The 12,421-nt window shown below is 36.4% G+C and overlaps 3 protein-coding genes across 5 annotated transcripts in view; 1 reads left to right on the plus strand and 2 right to left on the minus strand.

Annotated features, from left to right (window-relative positions):
* Positions 1–12,421, plus strand: part of cadm2a (cell adhesion molecule 2a) — a 679,060-nt gene that overhangs the window by 225,574 nt on the left and 441,065 nt on the right. The window lies entirely within an intron of this gene.
* LOC135779774 (CD209 antigen-like protein C) lies at positions 680–2,743 on the minus strand. Its single transcript, XM_065290673.2, has 5 exons — positions 2,558–2,743; positions 2,309–2,476; positions 2,045–2,172; positions 1,263–1,369; positions 680–1,151 (listed from the first exon to the last, which is right to left on the minus strand). Exons 1-5 carry the CDS (start codon positions 2,703–2,705, stop codon positions 1,019–1,021), a joined length of 684 nt encoding a protein of 227 aa, XP_065146745.1. The 5' UTR covers positions 2,706–2,743; the 3' UTR covers positions 680–1,018.
* Positions 4,940–6,641, minus strand: LOC135779450 (uncharacterized). Its single transcript, XM_065290163.1, has 5 exons — positions 6,557–6,641; positions 5,961–6,461; positions 5,717–5,844; positions 5,514–5,620; positions 4,940–5,402 (listed from the first exon to the last, which is right to left on the minus strand). The coding sequence occupies exons 1-5, from the start codon at positions 6,639–6,641 to the stop codon at positions 5,273–5,275; spliced, it is 951 nt and encodes a 316-aa protein (XP_065146235.1). The 3' UTR covers positions 4,940–5,272.

Below are 12,421 nucleotides of genomic sequence, written 5' to 3' on the forward strand. Positions count from 1 at the left end.
TCTCAGTTTTTTTTGTGTGTGGACATTTTAGTATCGAATTTATATTCCTATTAGAACTGTTTAAATTAAATTTTGGCATTAAATGTGTTTAGCTTAGCTGGCGACTGACGTATTCCTGTGGGCGGAGTTTAGTCAGAAAACTGTTCTACTGACGACATTAAAGCAGGAAGTAGAGGGCTGTAGTCCAAACCGCCCGTTCGCTGTAGGCTTTGAAAGGTGAATTCTGTTAAAAAATATATCACATGGAGGTGAACTTTGAGCTTTATCATTTTACAGGTATTATTTATGTTATTATATATAGAACGTGACCTTTAATGACTTTATATGGTCAAAAGTCTATTACATAAAAATCTGTTACCACAGCACTGTTGGACTCTTTGTTTGGCAAAAAATGTGTAAAGATGAAAATCTTAAAATGTGAATATGTGTGATCTCTGTCCGCATGAGAACTGGCCCACTGAATGTGGTTTTCTCCCTGTTGTCCAATTTTGAATTTGAATGTTTTTTTTTTCATATTTTAGTTAACACCCAAGCTTTGACGTTATCACACCCGATAACATCTTGCTTTTTCTTATCAGTGCAAAAGAGACTCAAAGTGTCCTATTGATTTTGGACGACAAGTTCATCTCAGAGATTTAAGGAAACTCAGCAACCAATGGAAAATTAAATTAACTCGAAAACATTTTTGAACTTTATTGTAACAAAAAAAAGAAAACAGCAAAGATACAGTGTTACCAAAAACATATATTTTATTCCAGTAGTTGCTCATTTATAAACTAATAGTTTAACCTACTGTACAGCCTGAACAACAATGACAGCAGTTACTCAATATTTTACTCACACTGTTTCAAATTAAAACGCTTTTGCTGAAAAGCTTCATTTATTAGAATAGGTCATGTGAAACAAAAGGTTAGTTGAACATTCAACATTTGAAAACGGTTAAAACCAAAGTTTTGCTCTGGAAGATATAGCAATCTAACGACTTTTATTTAATTTTAGGCTGCTCAGATGGATGAATTTACTGAAGTAACATTTTTTTCTCACAGATCCATTGTATAGCGTTATTACATGAGTAATCATTCCACACTGATGAGTGAGTCTCAACACAGTTCTCTCCACTATGGCCATTGGGTTCTCCAGACTTCCAGAATCTAAAACAACAGATCATCATTAGATCTTCAGTGTTGTTTTCTGTCTGATATGATATTGACTGTGACAATTATTTATTGGATAATAATCAGTTTAATTTAGTGATTTCTTACACAGAGGTCAGTGGGCTGCCATCAACCCATTTCCATTTGCCCTCTACATCAATGTCAGACAAACCAATCCAATGTCTCTCCTTACCAGTAAACAACTTAATAAAATCCTGATAAATAAAAATAAAAGAAAAAGATGAATAACACTTTTAAATTATAGCTGTGGGCGTTGGAAGAAAAAAATGTGGGTGGGTCCAAAACATTTACTGGAGTAGATGCCATTTTTTTGTATTCTGGTGCCTTTAAATTAAACAATTGCTTTTATAACCTAAAGGTTTTGTTTATCTTGTAAAAGTAGTAAAAACACGAAATGGAGTTTAAATTATATTGAGTAAATGAGCCAAGGGGAATAGATTATTTGAGGCTAGAAGGGAAACAGCTACGGCCAAAATCACACCGGATGAGCGATGTTTTTATCCTAAACCAAAATTCCAAACAAACGTTTCACAGGATTTAGGCCTTTGCTGTATCATCTTGTCTTTCGTTCTAATCCTACTCCAAAACGAACCCTAAACCAAACATCTTGCAAGATTTGGTCATAGCTGTATCCACTCTAGCCAGAACCGAATGGATTTGAGAAAGTGCGGTAGTCAAGGCTGTGGCTAAAATGCAGAACGTAGTTTAATGTATTAGGGAATTCCTCTATTGGAATGAATTTGACTGACGGCGAACTTAGAGATCTTAAAAAGTGGGTGTGCCTTGTCCCACCCACATATAATGGTTTCGACACACAGCAGTTTTTATCTGACTTGTATCACCAACAGCAGCTACAAAACTTTACTTACTTGTTCCTCTCTGTTGTTAATGATGATCAGATCTGCTCCTCTCTCTCTACAGTATCTTCTGCTATCAGTCCAGCTCTTCTGCTCGGATGAAATAAAATAAAAACTGGACTGATAGTAAATCCATCCATCTGTAAACAAAACCAGTTCTGCTATTAACCTGCCATTTCTACACACACTGAATGTTTTTGATAGTTTTTACAATAACATTTATTTGATATATTTCCATCATATTTTTCATATACATATAGGTTTAGTTCTGATTACCTGCTTCACTTAGAGTCTTCCTCAGTTCATTTTTGGTATTCTGACACTGTTTATTGTTTGTATTGATGAGGACACACAGCACTATGACTGCAGTCAGTAGAAGAACACACAGCACCACCAAACACACTGTAACTGATCTGTAACATCTGATCTTTGTAGACTCACGTCCTGTAGATAATAAACATGAAGTAAAAAAAATCCACTGTATTTAGGTTTTCTTTTTTTAAGCAAATAAATGAATGGCACAACCTGTAGACTGAAGTGGTTGTTGTCTGTTTGATCTGAAGTCAGACAATGTCTTGTATTCATCTTCATTTTGATATTCCATCTCTATTCTCTCTTTGTCGATTCTCTTGTTTCCAGTCTTGAGGACATTTTGATTATTACCATACGACATTTCTGGGCTTTAGCAATGAATATCTAGATCTCTGGTGTTTTCTGCTTTTTGGTTCTGTTTTATTGCTGCTTAGAATAAAGGCACAGAAAGGAACTGATCTAAGGTCGGTGCCAATGCCAAATCATGTGACCAATAAGATCAAAAATAGTTTAGGCGTAATGTAGCTCTTGTGTGCTGCATGATTCTCTGAACCATTAGCACAACATACAATTGAAGAATAATAAAGTGGTTTATTCAGTGTATCATTGGCCAGTAATAGGTAGTAGTCATGTCCTAAATTCTGTGCAACTTTGAGCAATGTTTTATCTGCATATTTTATTTTAAAGTTTAGAGGTGCACATACACAAAGAGGTTATCAGCAATAAAAATAAATATTTTATACTATGCCAAAAGTGCGACCTTGTTCAAAAGAGGAACAGGAAGTGATTCGTTGCTGTTTTCGGGATTCTGATTGGCTTAGGTGGGCTTGAGCTTCTCAAAAAAGCTTCTTGTTAAACCGCCACCTAAAAGTTTGGAAAGCTCTTGATGGCATATATACATGGGTACGTGTCAATAAAAACTTTTCTGGAAACTGACATGTGTGCACAAAGTTATTTTTGAAACCGGAGAGGTTGAAATGTCAGTTTATGAAAATAGCGGCTCACGTGTAAACGTAGTCTGAATCTGTTGTGTAAGCAGTGCAGGAAGTACAGTGGAAGTCCTTATATGGGCACTTCAACTGGAACAGCGCATGCACACACCAACACGAAATCAACGTCACCAATAAAAGTGTGTTGATGTTTGTGAGGGAAATTTAAGCTTGCTCAGCTTCCCAAAGAACCCAGCTTTATGGAAACAATGGATGAAGTTTGTTTTTCTGGGATAGCAGCGGAGTTGTGCAAGTAGGTTTGTTTGAAGCTGGAAATTGGTGGTCCCAACCAGGTCATGAGTCGCATGCGGTAATTAAAACTGCACCAAATGTCTGTTTTGTTGGTAATCTGCACATAAGTGCATATAAAGTAAACAACATGAACATGTTGTCAATCCTAAGTTGTCCAGAGATATTGTGATAATGTTTTGCGCGATCTGATTCAACTAAAGACTCTTCCGAGATTTGAAGGATGGAATACTACTCTATATGACCTCAAGATTAGCAGACACAGCGTGTGTTATGTGACCTTTAAGCAACAAAAGTTATGGAACAGATGATTGATTTAATTATTGGTTGGGAAAATTATGTTTTATTGTGACCTAGCTAGTGGTGTAAGATATATCTGTCCTCCCCTATTCATGTAGATTGGATCTGTGCCCAGTTGCATAAACATAGCCGTGACATTAAGACTGCGTCTTAAGAATGATTCTGACTAACTAGCAATTAGTTAGGGCTAATCAGTCTTATTATTTGGATTTAAATTGGACCAATCTACCTTTCTATGTAGCATACTTAAAACAGTTATGATCAGTCTTGAAGAAAATAATTATGACTAACTTTTAAGACTAGTCTTAAAGTTTTATGCAACCGGCCACTGGTCTTGTAAGATTGACAAAGCTGTCTGGAGGTGTTGCAAAAATGGCTGCCAAATGCGAAGACTTCCCTAAAAGGGAACTTGTGCTCATGGCATATGAGCAGAGTCTTATAAAAAAAAGAAAAAAAAACTTCTTGAATGAGGAAATAGCATCAGAATTGGCTTTCAGAAGAAGTGTGAAATTTGAGATCATGTGACATCCAATAAGTACAAGAAAAGATGCACATGTAGTGTTACACATAAATCCTGAAGAAATGTTCATATTATTATGTGTGAAATTTGAGATCATGTGACATCTAACAAGTGCAAGAAAATATATGCATGTAGTGATGAACGTACACAAACTGCATTAAACAATATTTAGATTTTTTTATGGTATAATTATTACGTTCATGTAATTGTATATCTGTTGTGTGTGAAATTTAATGCATGTGTCAGGAGAGGCCTCCTATAGACACATAAAGTGATCTGTGGTGTTTCTGGACCCTAAGCTCACAGACCTTCTCATGACATGAGCACGATAAAAGGACACCAATCAGACTTAACCTTGCAATCCAGTATTGGCTCAACCAATGACTTGAGTTTGGGGGTAGGGCTATCTACTTGTCTGACCAATAGAAAATGAAAGAAATTGCAAAGCTTGTTTAAACTTTTGTAGTAACTGTTTTTAACAAAATACAGATACAGAGTTACCAAACACATGTAATTTTGTGCCAATAGTTGCTCCTTTATTAAATAATACTGTATAAACTACAGCCTGAACAACAATGATCACAACATACCAGTTAAGATACAGTAGGTTACTTACATTGATCCACAACATCAAACACACACAACTAAAAACAATCGTATTAAAACACATTTACTGAATAGCTTCATTTATTAGAATATATTCAGTGAAACTAAAGGTTATTTGCATCACAATATAGAAATTATTAAAAAGTTTTGCTATGGTAGATGCATCACTTTAAGTCAGAATTGACTTAAAGGTTCTTGTGTTCACGCATAAAAGCTCTCGTGTGCTCACAGATTACTGAATTAACATGTATTTCATTTAACAACTTATTTAAAGATTTTCTTTTCACAGATGTAGTTATAAGCATCATTGCATGGAAAATCAGCCCAACCTGTTGAACGTATAAGAGCACAGTTCTCTTTTGTACCACCATTGGGTTCTCTAGACCTCCAGAATCTGAAACAACAGATCATCATTAGATCTTCAGTGTTGTTTTCTGTGTGATATGAAACTGACTGTGAGAATCATTTATTGGATAATAATCAGTTAAATTTAGTGATTTCTCACCTATAGCTCAGTGTGCTGCCATCAACCCATTTCCATCTGCCCTCCTCATCAATGTCAGACAAACCAATCCAGTGTTTGTCCTCAACAGAAATCTTATTAATAAAACCCTAAGACGAAATAACACATTTACAGTATATTATAACAGACAGCAGTTTCTAACTGACCTTCTTTCACCTGGAGCAGACAAAATGTTGTTCACTCACTTGTTCCTCTCTGTTGTTAATGATGATCAGATCTGCTCCTCTCTCTCTACAGTATCTTCTGCTCTCAGTCCAGTTCTTCTTCTCAGATGAAATGAAGTACAAACTGGACTGATATTCTTTCCATCCATCTGTAAACACAACCAGTCCAGCCATTAGCCTGTTATTCCAACGCACACAGTGTTATGCAGTTTATGATAGTTTTTTAACATTTTTGTAGTATATATTTAGTGTTTTTCAAGAATACCTGCTTTTAGAATCTCCATCATTGCATTTTTCTGCTGAGTTAACTGATCTCTTTGCTTACTAAGGTTGTTATTGTTGGTTAATAATCTCTCATTTTCTGTTGCCAAGTTTTTGGACTTTAATAATAACCGGTCTCTCTCTTCTGTGATGTTGGTATATTTGGTTAGTAGCTGGTCTCTTTCTTCTGTGATGTTGGCATATTTGGTTAGTAGCTGGTCTCTCTCTTCTGTGATGTTGGCATATTTGGTTAGTAGCTGGTCTCTCTCTTCTGTGATGTTGGTATATTTGGTTAGTAGCTGGTCTCTCTCTTCTGTGATGTTGGCATATTTGGTTAGTAGTGGGTCTCTCTCTTCTGTGATGTTTTTAGTCTTGATGTTAAACTGTTGATTGTTTGTATTGATGAGGACACACAGCACTATGACTGCAGTCAGTAGAAGAACACACAGCAGCACCAAACACACTGAAACTGATCTGTAACATCTCATCCTCACATTATCACTTCCTAAAGAAGACAGACATAGAGCAGTAATATTAAGGTTTAGCTTTGTTTATCACTCATTTATACTCATTTTAGTTCAAATAAATGAAAGTCATTACCTGTAGACTGAAGTGTTTTTTGTCTGTTTGTATTGATGTCTGTCTGTGTCCTGAAGTCACCTACGTTCTCATAGACCATATCCATGTCTATACCCTAAATCTCAGTCTTAAGCACACGTGTGTTAAGTCGCTCTGCTCTTCTCTGGTCTTTGATTCTGCTTTTAACACTGACATAAATGTCACGTAGAATGCAACTGAACTGAGATCAATGTGTGAAGAGCAGAACTCACGTGACCAAAAAGAAAGACATGAGATTCTAATAGCTTGTTGGTTTCAGTGGTCTTAAAGTGATAGGTGTGACATTTGTGACGAGCAACCCCAAACTATGTGATCAATGCTTATTTGCATTTTATTATGTTTATGGCCATGAATCCTTGTTAGAGAAATGTAGTGAAGAGCGGGCAGAAAATAAAATATGAAATTAAAATTGTAAATGTGACTCCATGTGAGCAGCATACAAAAACTTCTACATGTTAAAATAACATGCTACATCATGTTTTGCTCTCTCATACTAAAGTTTCCGTTGGCTGCATTGCTACGTGTTTTTTGTTTGTGTATCTTTTGTGGTCAATGTATGACAGGAAGCCAAAAAAGTCAAGAGAATTTAAGAGCCATGTATAAAGTGATTCATGTAAGCAAATAATCAGCAATAAAACAATATTTAGAGTTTATTCTGCATGATTATTATAAAAACAACCATTTTATATCTGTTTTGTGTGTGACTTTACAAACATTAACCTCATAATGACCCTCAAAATAGTGAGACCAAAAAGACATGCAGTTCAACATTGGCATTAAGAATGGCATGCAAAGGCACTGATCCCGTGCTTTTGGGCTCGAGCACCCACTGAAATGACCAAGTACCCACAGAAAACACCAGAAATTCTCAATTAATTTAAATCAAAAACACTTTTGAATTGGAAAGCCTTTATGATCTGAAGAGGTTCGATAAATAAGGGGTGCACGAAAAATGGGACCACCCTTCTTTCTACTTTTCCAAAGCACTTGAGCATTTCCGTGGTGTTTGCCGTTTCTAAGCAACCTAAGCTTTGTGTGATGTTGTGCTGAGCACACACTGGTGGAAAAAGAAATTGGCCCCTATGATGGCGTAAGTTTGGGGCGGGACTATTTGTTTCTCTGAACAATGACATATAGAGAAGATATTTAAAACTTGTTAAAATACTATATTTTAGGGCCTGAGCACCAAGGGGGCATTTGGAACCCTGAACATGTTAAAAAAAAATCTTTAAAAAAAGGTGCATGTCAGAGTCGTCAACCAATAGGTTCATGCAAAGACTGAAACCTGGGTGTGGCATGGAGGTTCTGTAGTCAGGGCTGGATTATCCATAGACGGGATTGGGTAAGTGTCCTGGGTCAAGAGAAAATGGAGGGCACAAAGTGACAAAATAACGAAATATATCCTCATTCCTCACTCTCTGTAGTTCATTCATATACATTGGATCTAATCCTGGAGGACTGACATAGTCATCTGAAGGTGTAGCAAAAATGGCTGCCAAATGCAAAGACTTACCTGAAGGGAGTTTGGTGAAGCTTATGGCATATACTGTAAGCAGAGTCTTATAAAAAATAACTGAGATGGCTGCCTGGAGGCGTTTCAAAAATTACCACAGAGTGTGAAGGCTTCCTTAAAGGATAATTCCGGTATTTAACACTTTGAGTCTCATTTCTGGTTTGTTTTGGATGAACTACAGTGATGGACACAGAAATTTTGACAATGGGTCGTGTCTTGAGTTTTTGACTCATTTAGAAGCGTCTCTTGACTGCTTTAGAATGGAAGTCAATGGCCATGCACAAACATGTCATTAAAACAACACTTAACGTTCATTTTCAAAACTGTACTACTCACCGAGTGGTGCGTGGTGTTCGTTGGTGATTAAAAACAAGTTGTGTAGCGAAATACAGTTTCTGTCGTGTTTTTTTTGGCATTTTGTAAAATTCCATTTAGTTTTCTTGGAAGACTCATTGCTCGCTGATATATCACTCCGCCGCCGGGAAACAGAAATAGGTCTGTTTATATGTGGTTGTAGTTTTTTCGCTCGGTTTCTCTCAGAATAAATTTTTCCCATATTTGTAGGGCTGGACCAGAATATTTAAATATTTGTTACGTGGGTTGACATTCGATTTTCAGTTTTGAGATTCGAATATATATATAAATATTTTACAGCGTTAATGCAGAGCTTTTGCCAAGCAGGAAGTGCGCTTCACGCCCCCGCACGATAGGTGGCGCAGAGAGACCAACATCCATAGCCAACAGCCACCAAACGCCACCAGTGGAAGAGATCGCCTCGAATGGAAAGCGCGCTTCCTGCTTTGGCATTCATGCTTATAGTGTTGTAAATAACGTTCCGTTTCTTGCAAAAACTGATTGATTTGCTTCACAAGACGTCAATATGTCACACGGAGTTATGGGGGATTACTGTTGTATTGGATATATATGCTTTAGCTCTTAAAGTGTGCGGATCGGTTGACTTGCATGACTGAGCACTGGGGTTTCTGCAAAATATCTTCTTTATTGTTCTGCTGATGAAAAAAAACATATTGGATATTGTAAGTGTTATAAATAAACAAACTTGATTTTGAAAGTATGCTACCGTTTTATTACAGTTTGTTGAACTTTGTTCATTTATTTTCGTTGTTTTATTTAAATAGCCTACCCTTTACCTTGTCAGTAATTACTGTGCTGCTTATTTCTGATACGGGAATCGTTGTTTGTTAGAAAAAATGTTAGGCTACCTTATTAAAAGTATTGCTCTTGTGTTTTGTTTCACTAATGCTGTTCAGGCAGGACACGTGACAGGCACGCCGCTTCCGGCTTGCGCTGTTCTGTAGTATTTTTAAAGTTTATTAATTCTAAACGTGTCGCATGTCCGTATTGCACGAAAAAAATGTACTACACTCCCTTAGGTCCGCAGCAACACATCCGCCACATAATAAAACTGTAGACAGACACACACACACAGAGATTCCTGCCTTTATTAAAGAGAAAAATATGTTCAGCCCCTCCTTCCGAAGCTTCAAATATTCAGTTTGATTTCTACTAGAGCTTCGAAGCTCAAAATTTTTTATCCGGAACAGCCCTACATATTTGATGGCTCAGTGACCAGCTTTAGGTTTGAAGTTGAGCTAGATTGTGACTGTCTATACGCTATACACCGAGCGTACTTGTGTGGCAAAGTGGTTGTCGCCATCAAGTGGTCGGGAGTGTGCTAACGCTTCAGACTCAAATATAGAGCGGAAGTATATACGCGGTTGTGAGGTATCTGAAAAAATAGTTCCACTATAGCAAATAACACGGATTGAAATCATACATTGCACCAATATATTTGTTTTTAATCATCAACGAACACCACGAACCACTCGGTGAGTAGTACAGTTTTGAAAATGAACGTTAAGTGTTGTTTTAATGACATGTTTGTGCATGGTCATTGACTTCCATTCTGAAGCAGTCAAGAGACGCTTCTAAACGAGTCAAAAACTCAAGACACGACCCATTGTCAAAATTTCTGTGTCCATCACTGTAGTTCATCCAAAACAAACCAGAAATGAGACTCAAAGTGTTAAATACCGGAATTATCCTTTAAATGGACTTTTAGTTACGCTATAGGCATAGGTCATGACCAAGTTATATATAAAAACCTTAAAGGAATATTCAATTTTCCTAAAATAAAAATCTAGATAATTTACTCACCACCATGTCATCCAAAATGTTGATGTCTTTCTTTGTTCAGTCGAGAAGAAATTATGTTTTTTGAGGAAAACATTGCAGGATTTTTCTCATTTTAATGGCCTTTAATAGACACCAACAATTAACACTTAAATCAACACTTAACAGTTTTTTTCAACGGAGTTTCAAAGGACTATAAACAATCCCAAACGAGGCATAAGGGTCTTATCTAGCAAAATGATTGTCATTTTTGACAATAAAAATAACAAATATACACTTTTAAAGCACAACTTCACGTCCAGATCCGGTCGTGATGCGTCAGTGTGACCCCACGCAATACGTCATCACGTCAAGAGGTCACAGAGGATGAACGTGAAACTCCACCCCAGTGTTTACAGGTGTGTTGAAAGAGGACCGTTCCTACGTTGTTGTATGTCAACTGATACTAATTAATGTCTTTGTGTTAGTTTATTGTTTACAATGGTCCGCAAATGTGCGTTTTATATATGTAACACGTGACCTCCCTACGTCACTACGTATTTACGTTAGGTCGCGCTGGACCGGATCTTGACGAGAAGTTGTGCTTTAAAAGTGTATATTTGTTATTTTTATTGTCAAAAATGACAATCGTGTTGCTAGATAAGACCCTTATGCCTCGTTTGGGAAAGTTTATAGTCCTTTGAAACTCCGTTGAAAAAACTGTTACGTGTTGAGTTAAGTGTTAATTGTTGGTGTCTATTAAAGTCCATTAAAATGAGAAAAATCCTGCAATGTTTTCCTCAAAAAACATAATTTCTTCTCGACTGAACAAAGAAAGACATCAACATTTTGGATGACATGGTGGTGAGTAAATTATCTGGATTTTTCTTTTAAGAAAATGGAATATTCCTTTAAAGGTGTAGCGGAGGGTTTTCTTGAGTTTTAGAAAAGAACCGCCTTCTCCACTTTTTTAAAAAATGCAATTGCGCAACACTCCTGATTGACAACTACGAGGACCAATAGTCTTGATGATCCACCCGGAAAAAGAAAATCCTCCGCAGTACCTTTTAGTGAAAAAACAGCATCACAGTTCTGTTCCCGCATTGCTTTACTTTTTTGTATTCATTTGTAATCGCTGTTAACACATTAAAACGAAATGGTCAATGTGTGAAATCTAAATTCATGTGACATCGAACAAGTATAAGAAAATATAGGCATGTAGTAATGAACTTACAACAAACCACAAACATTATTAAACAATGTTTTTTTTTAGTATGATTATTACATTCATAAAATTGTATATCTGTGTTGTGTGAAATGACACACACACACACACACACACACTCACACATACACGCACACACACACCGCATATTTCACTCACTTGTTCCTCTTTGTTGTTAATAATGATCAGATCTGCTCCTCTCTCTCTACAGTATCTTCTGCTCTCAGTCCAGCTCTTCTGCTCAGATGAAATTAAATAAACACTGAATCAATATTGAATCCATTCATCTGTAAACACAACCAGCCAGTTCAGCAGCTGAATATACCCACTTTGTATATCACTCCTTTATACTCATTATAGCAAAAATAAAAATAAAAAATAAAAGTCATTACCTGTAGACTGAAGTGTTTTTTGTCTGTTTGTATTGAAGTCTGTCTGTGTCCTAAAGTCACCTACATTCTAATAAATCATCTCCATTCTCTCTCTAACTTAAGCATACATGTGCTAATGTTCTTGTTATGTAGCTCTTTAAATGTTGCTCTGCTATTTGACTGTTTTTAACTGGTGAGAATGACACATCAGAATGCAAATGAAGTGAGATCAATGTGTGAAGACCAAAACTCATGTGACCAATAGATCATAAATTAATTGTTTGTTTTTTGCTAAGGTGACACAGACTGACTTGAGTTGCTAATAGTTTGTTGGTTTCAGTGATCTTGAATTGATAGGTTTTAAATTGGCTTTATATCGCTCTGCATTTGTATAGTCAGACCAACCCCAGACTATTTGACCAATGTTTATTTGCATTTCATTATGTTTATGGCCTATGATTCCTTGTTAGAGAGATATAGTGAAGTGCAGCAAAAAAATAATGAATGAAATGAAGAATGTGATTGGACTCTTTGTGAGCAGCATACAATAACGTCTACATGTCAGGATCACATGCTACAGTCGTGACATCTCACAGCAAAACATT

The sequence above is a fragment of the Paramisgurnus dabryanus genome, chromosome 10 (assembly GCF_030506205.2).
Source record: "Paramisgurnus dabryanus chromosome 10, PD_genome_1.1, whole genome shotgun sequence".
NCBI classification, from domain to species: domain Eukaryota; kingdom Metazoa; phylum Chordata; class Actinopteri; order Cypriniformes; family Cobitidae; genus Paramisgurnus; species Paramisgurnus dabryanus.

What these genes read in the sequence shown, in the direction of transcription:
- LOC135779774 (XM_065290673.2), bottom strand. Translation starts at nt 2,705, where the DNA reads ATGTCGTATGGTAATAATCAAAATGTCCTCAAGACTGGAAACAAGAGA. An exon ending in ACAACCACTTCAGTCTACAG is followed by an intron (nt 2,477 to 2,557) that starts GTTGTGCCATTC and finishes TATTATCTACAG; the next exon opens with GACGTGAGTCTACAAAGATC. An exon ending in GGCAGCCCACTGACCTCTGT is followed by an intron (nt 1,152 to 1,262) that starts GTAAGAAATCAC and finishes CTGTTGTTTTAG; the next exon opens with ATTCTGGAAGTCTGGAGAAC.
- LOC135779450 (XM_065290163.1), bottom strand. Translation starts at nt 6,641, where the DNA reads ATGGATATGGTCTATGAGAACGTAGGTGACTTCAGGACACAGACAGAC. An exon ending in AAAAACACTTCAGTCTACAG is followed by an intron (nt 6,462 to 6,556) that starts GTAATGACTTTC and finishes TGTCTTCTTTAG; the next exon opens with GAAGTGATAATGTGAGGATG. An exon ending in GATGGAGATTCTAAAAGCAG is followed by an intron (nt 5,845 to 5,960) that starts GTATTCTTGAAA and finishes TTGTGTTTACAG; the next exon opens with ATGGATGGAAAGAATATCAG.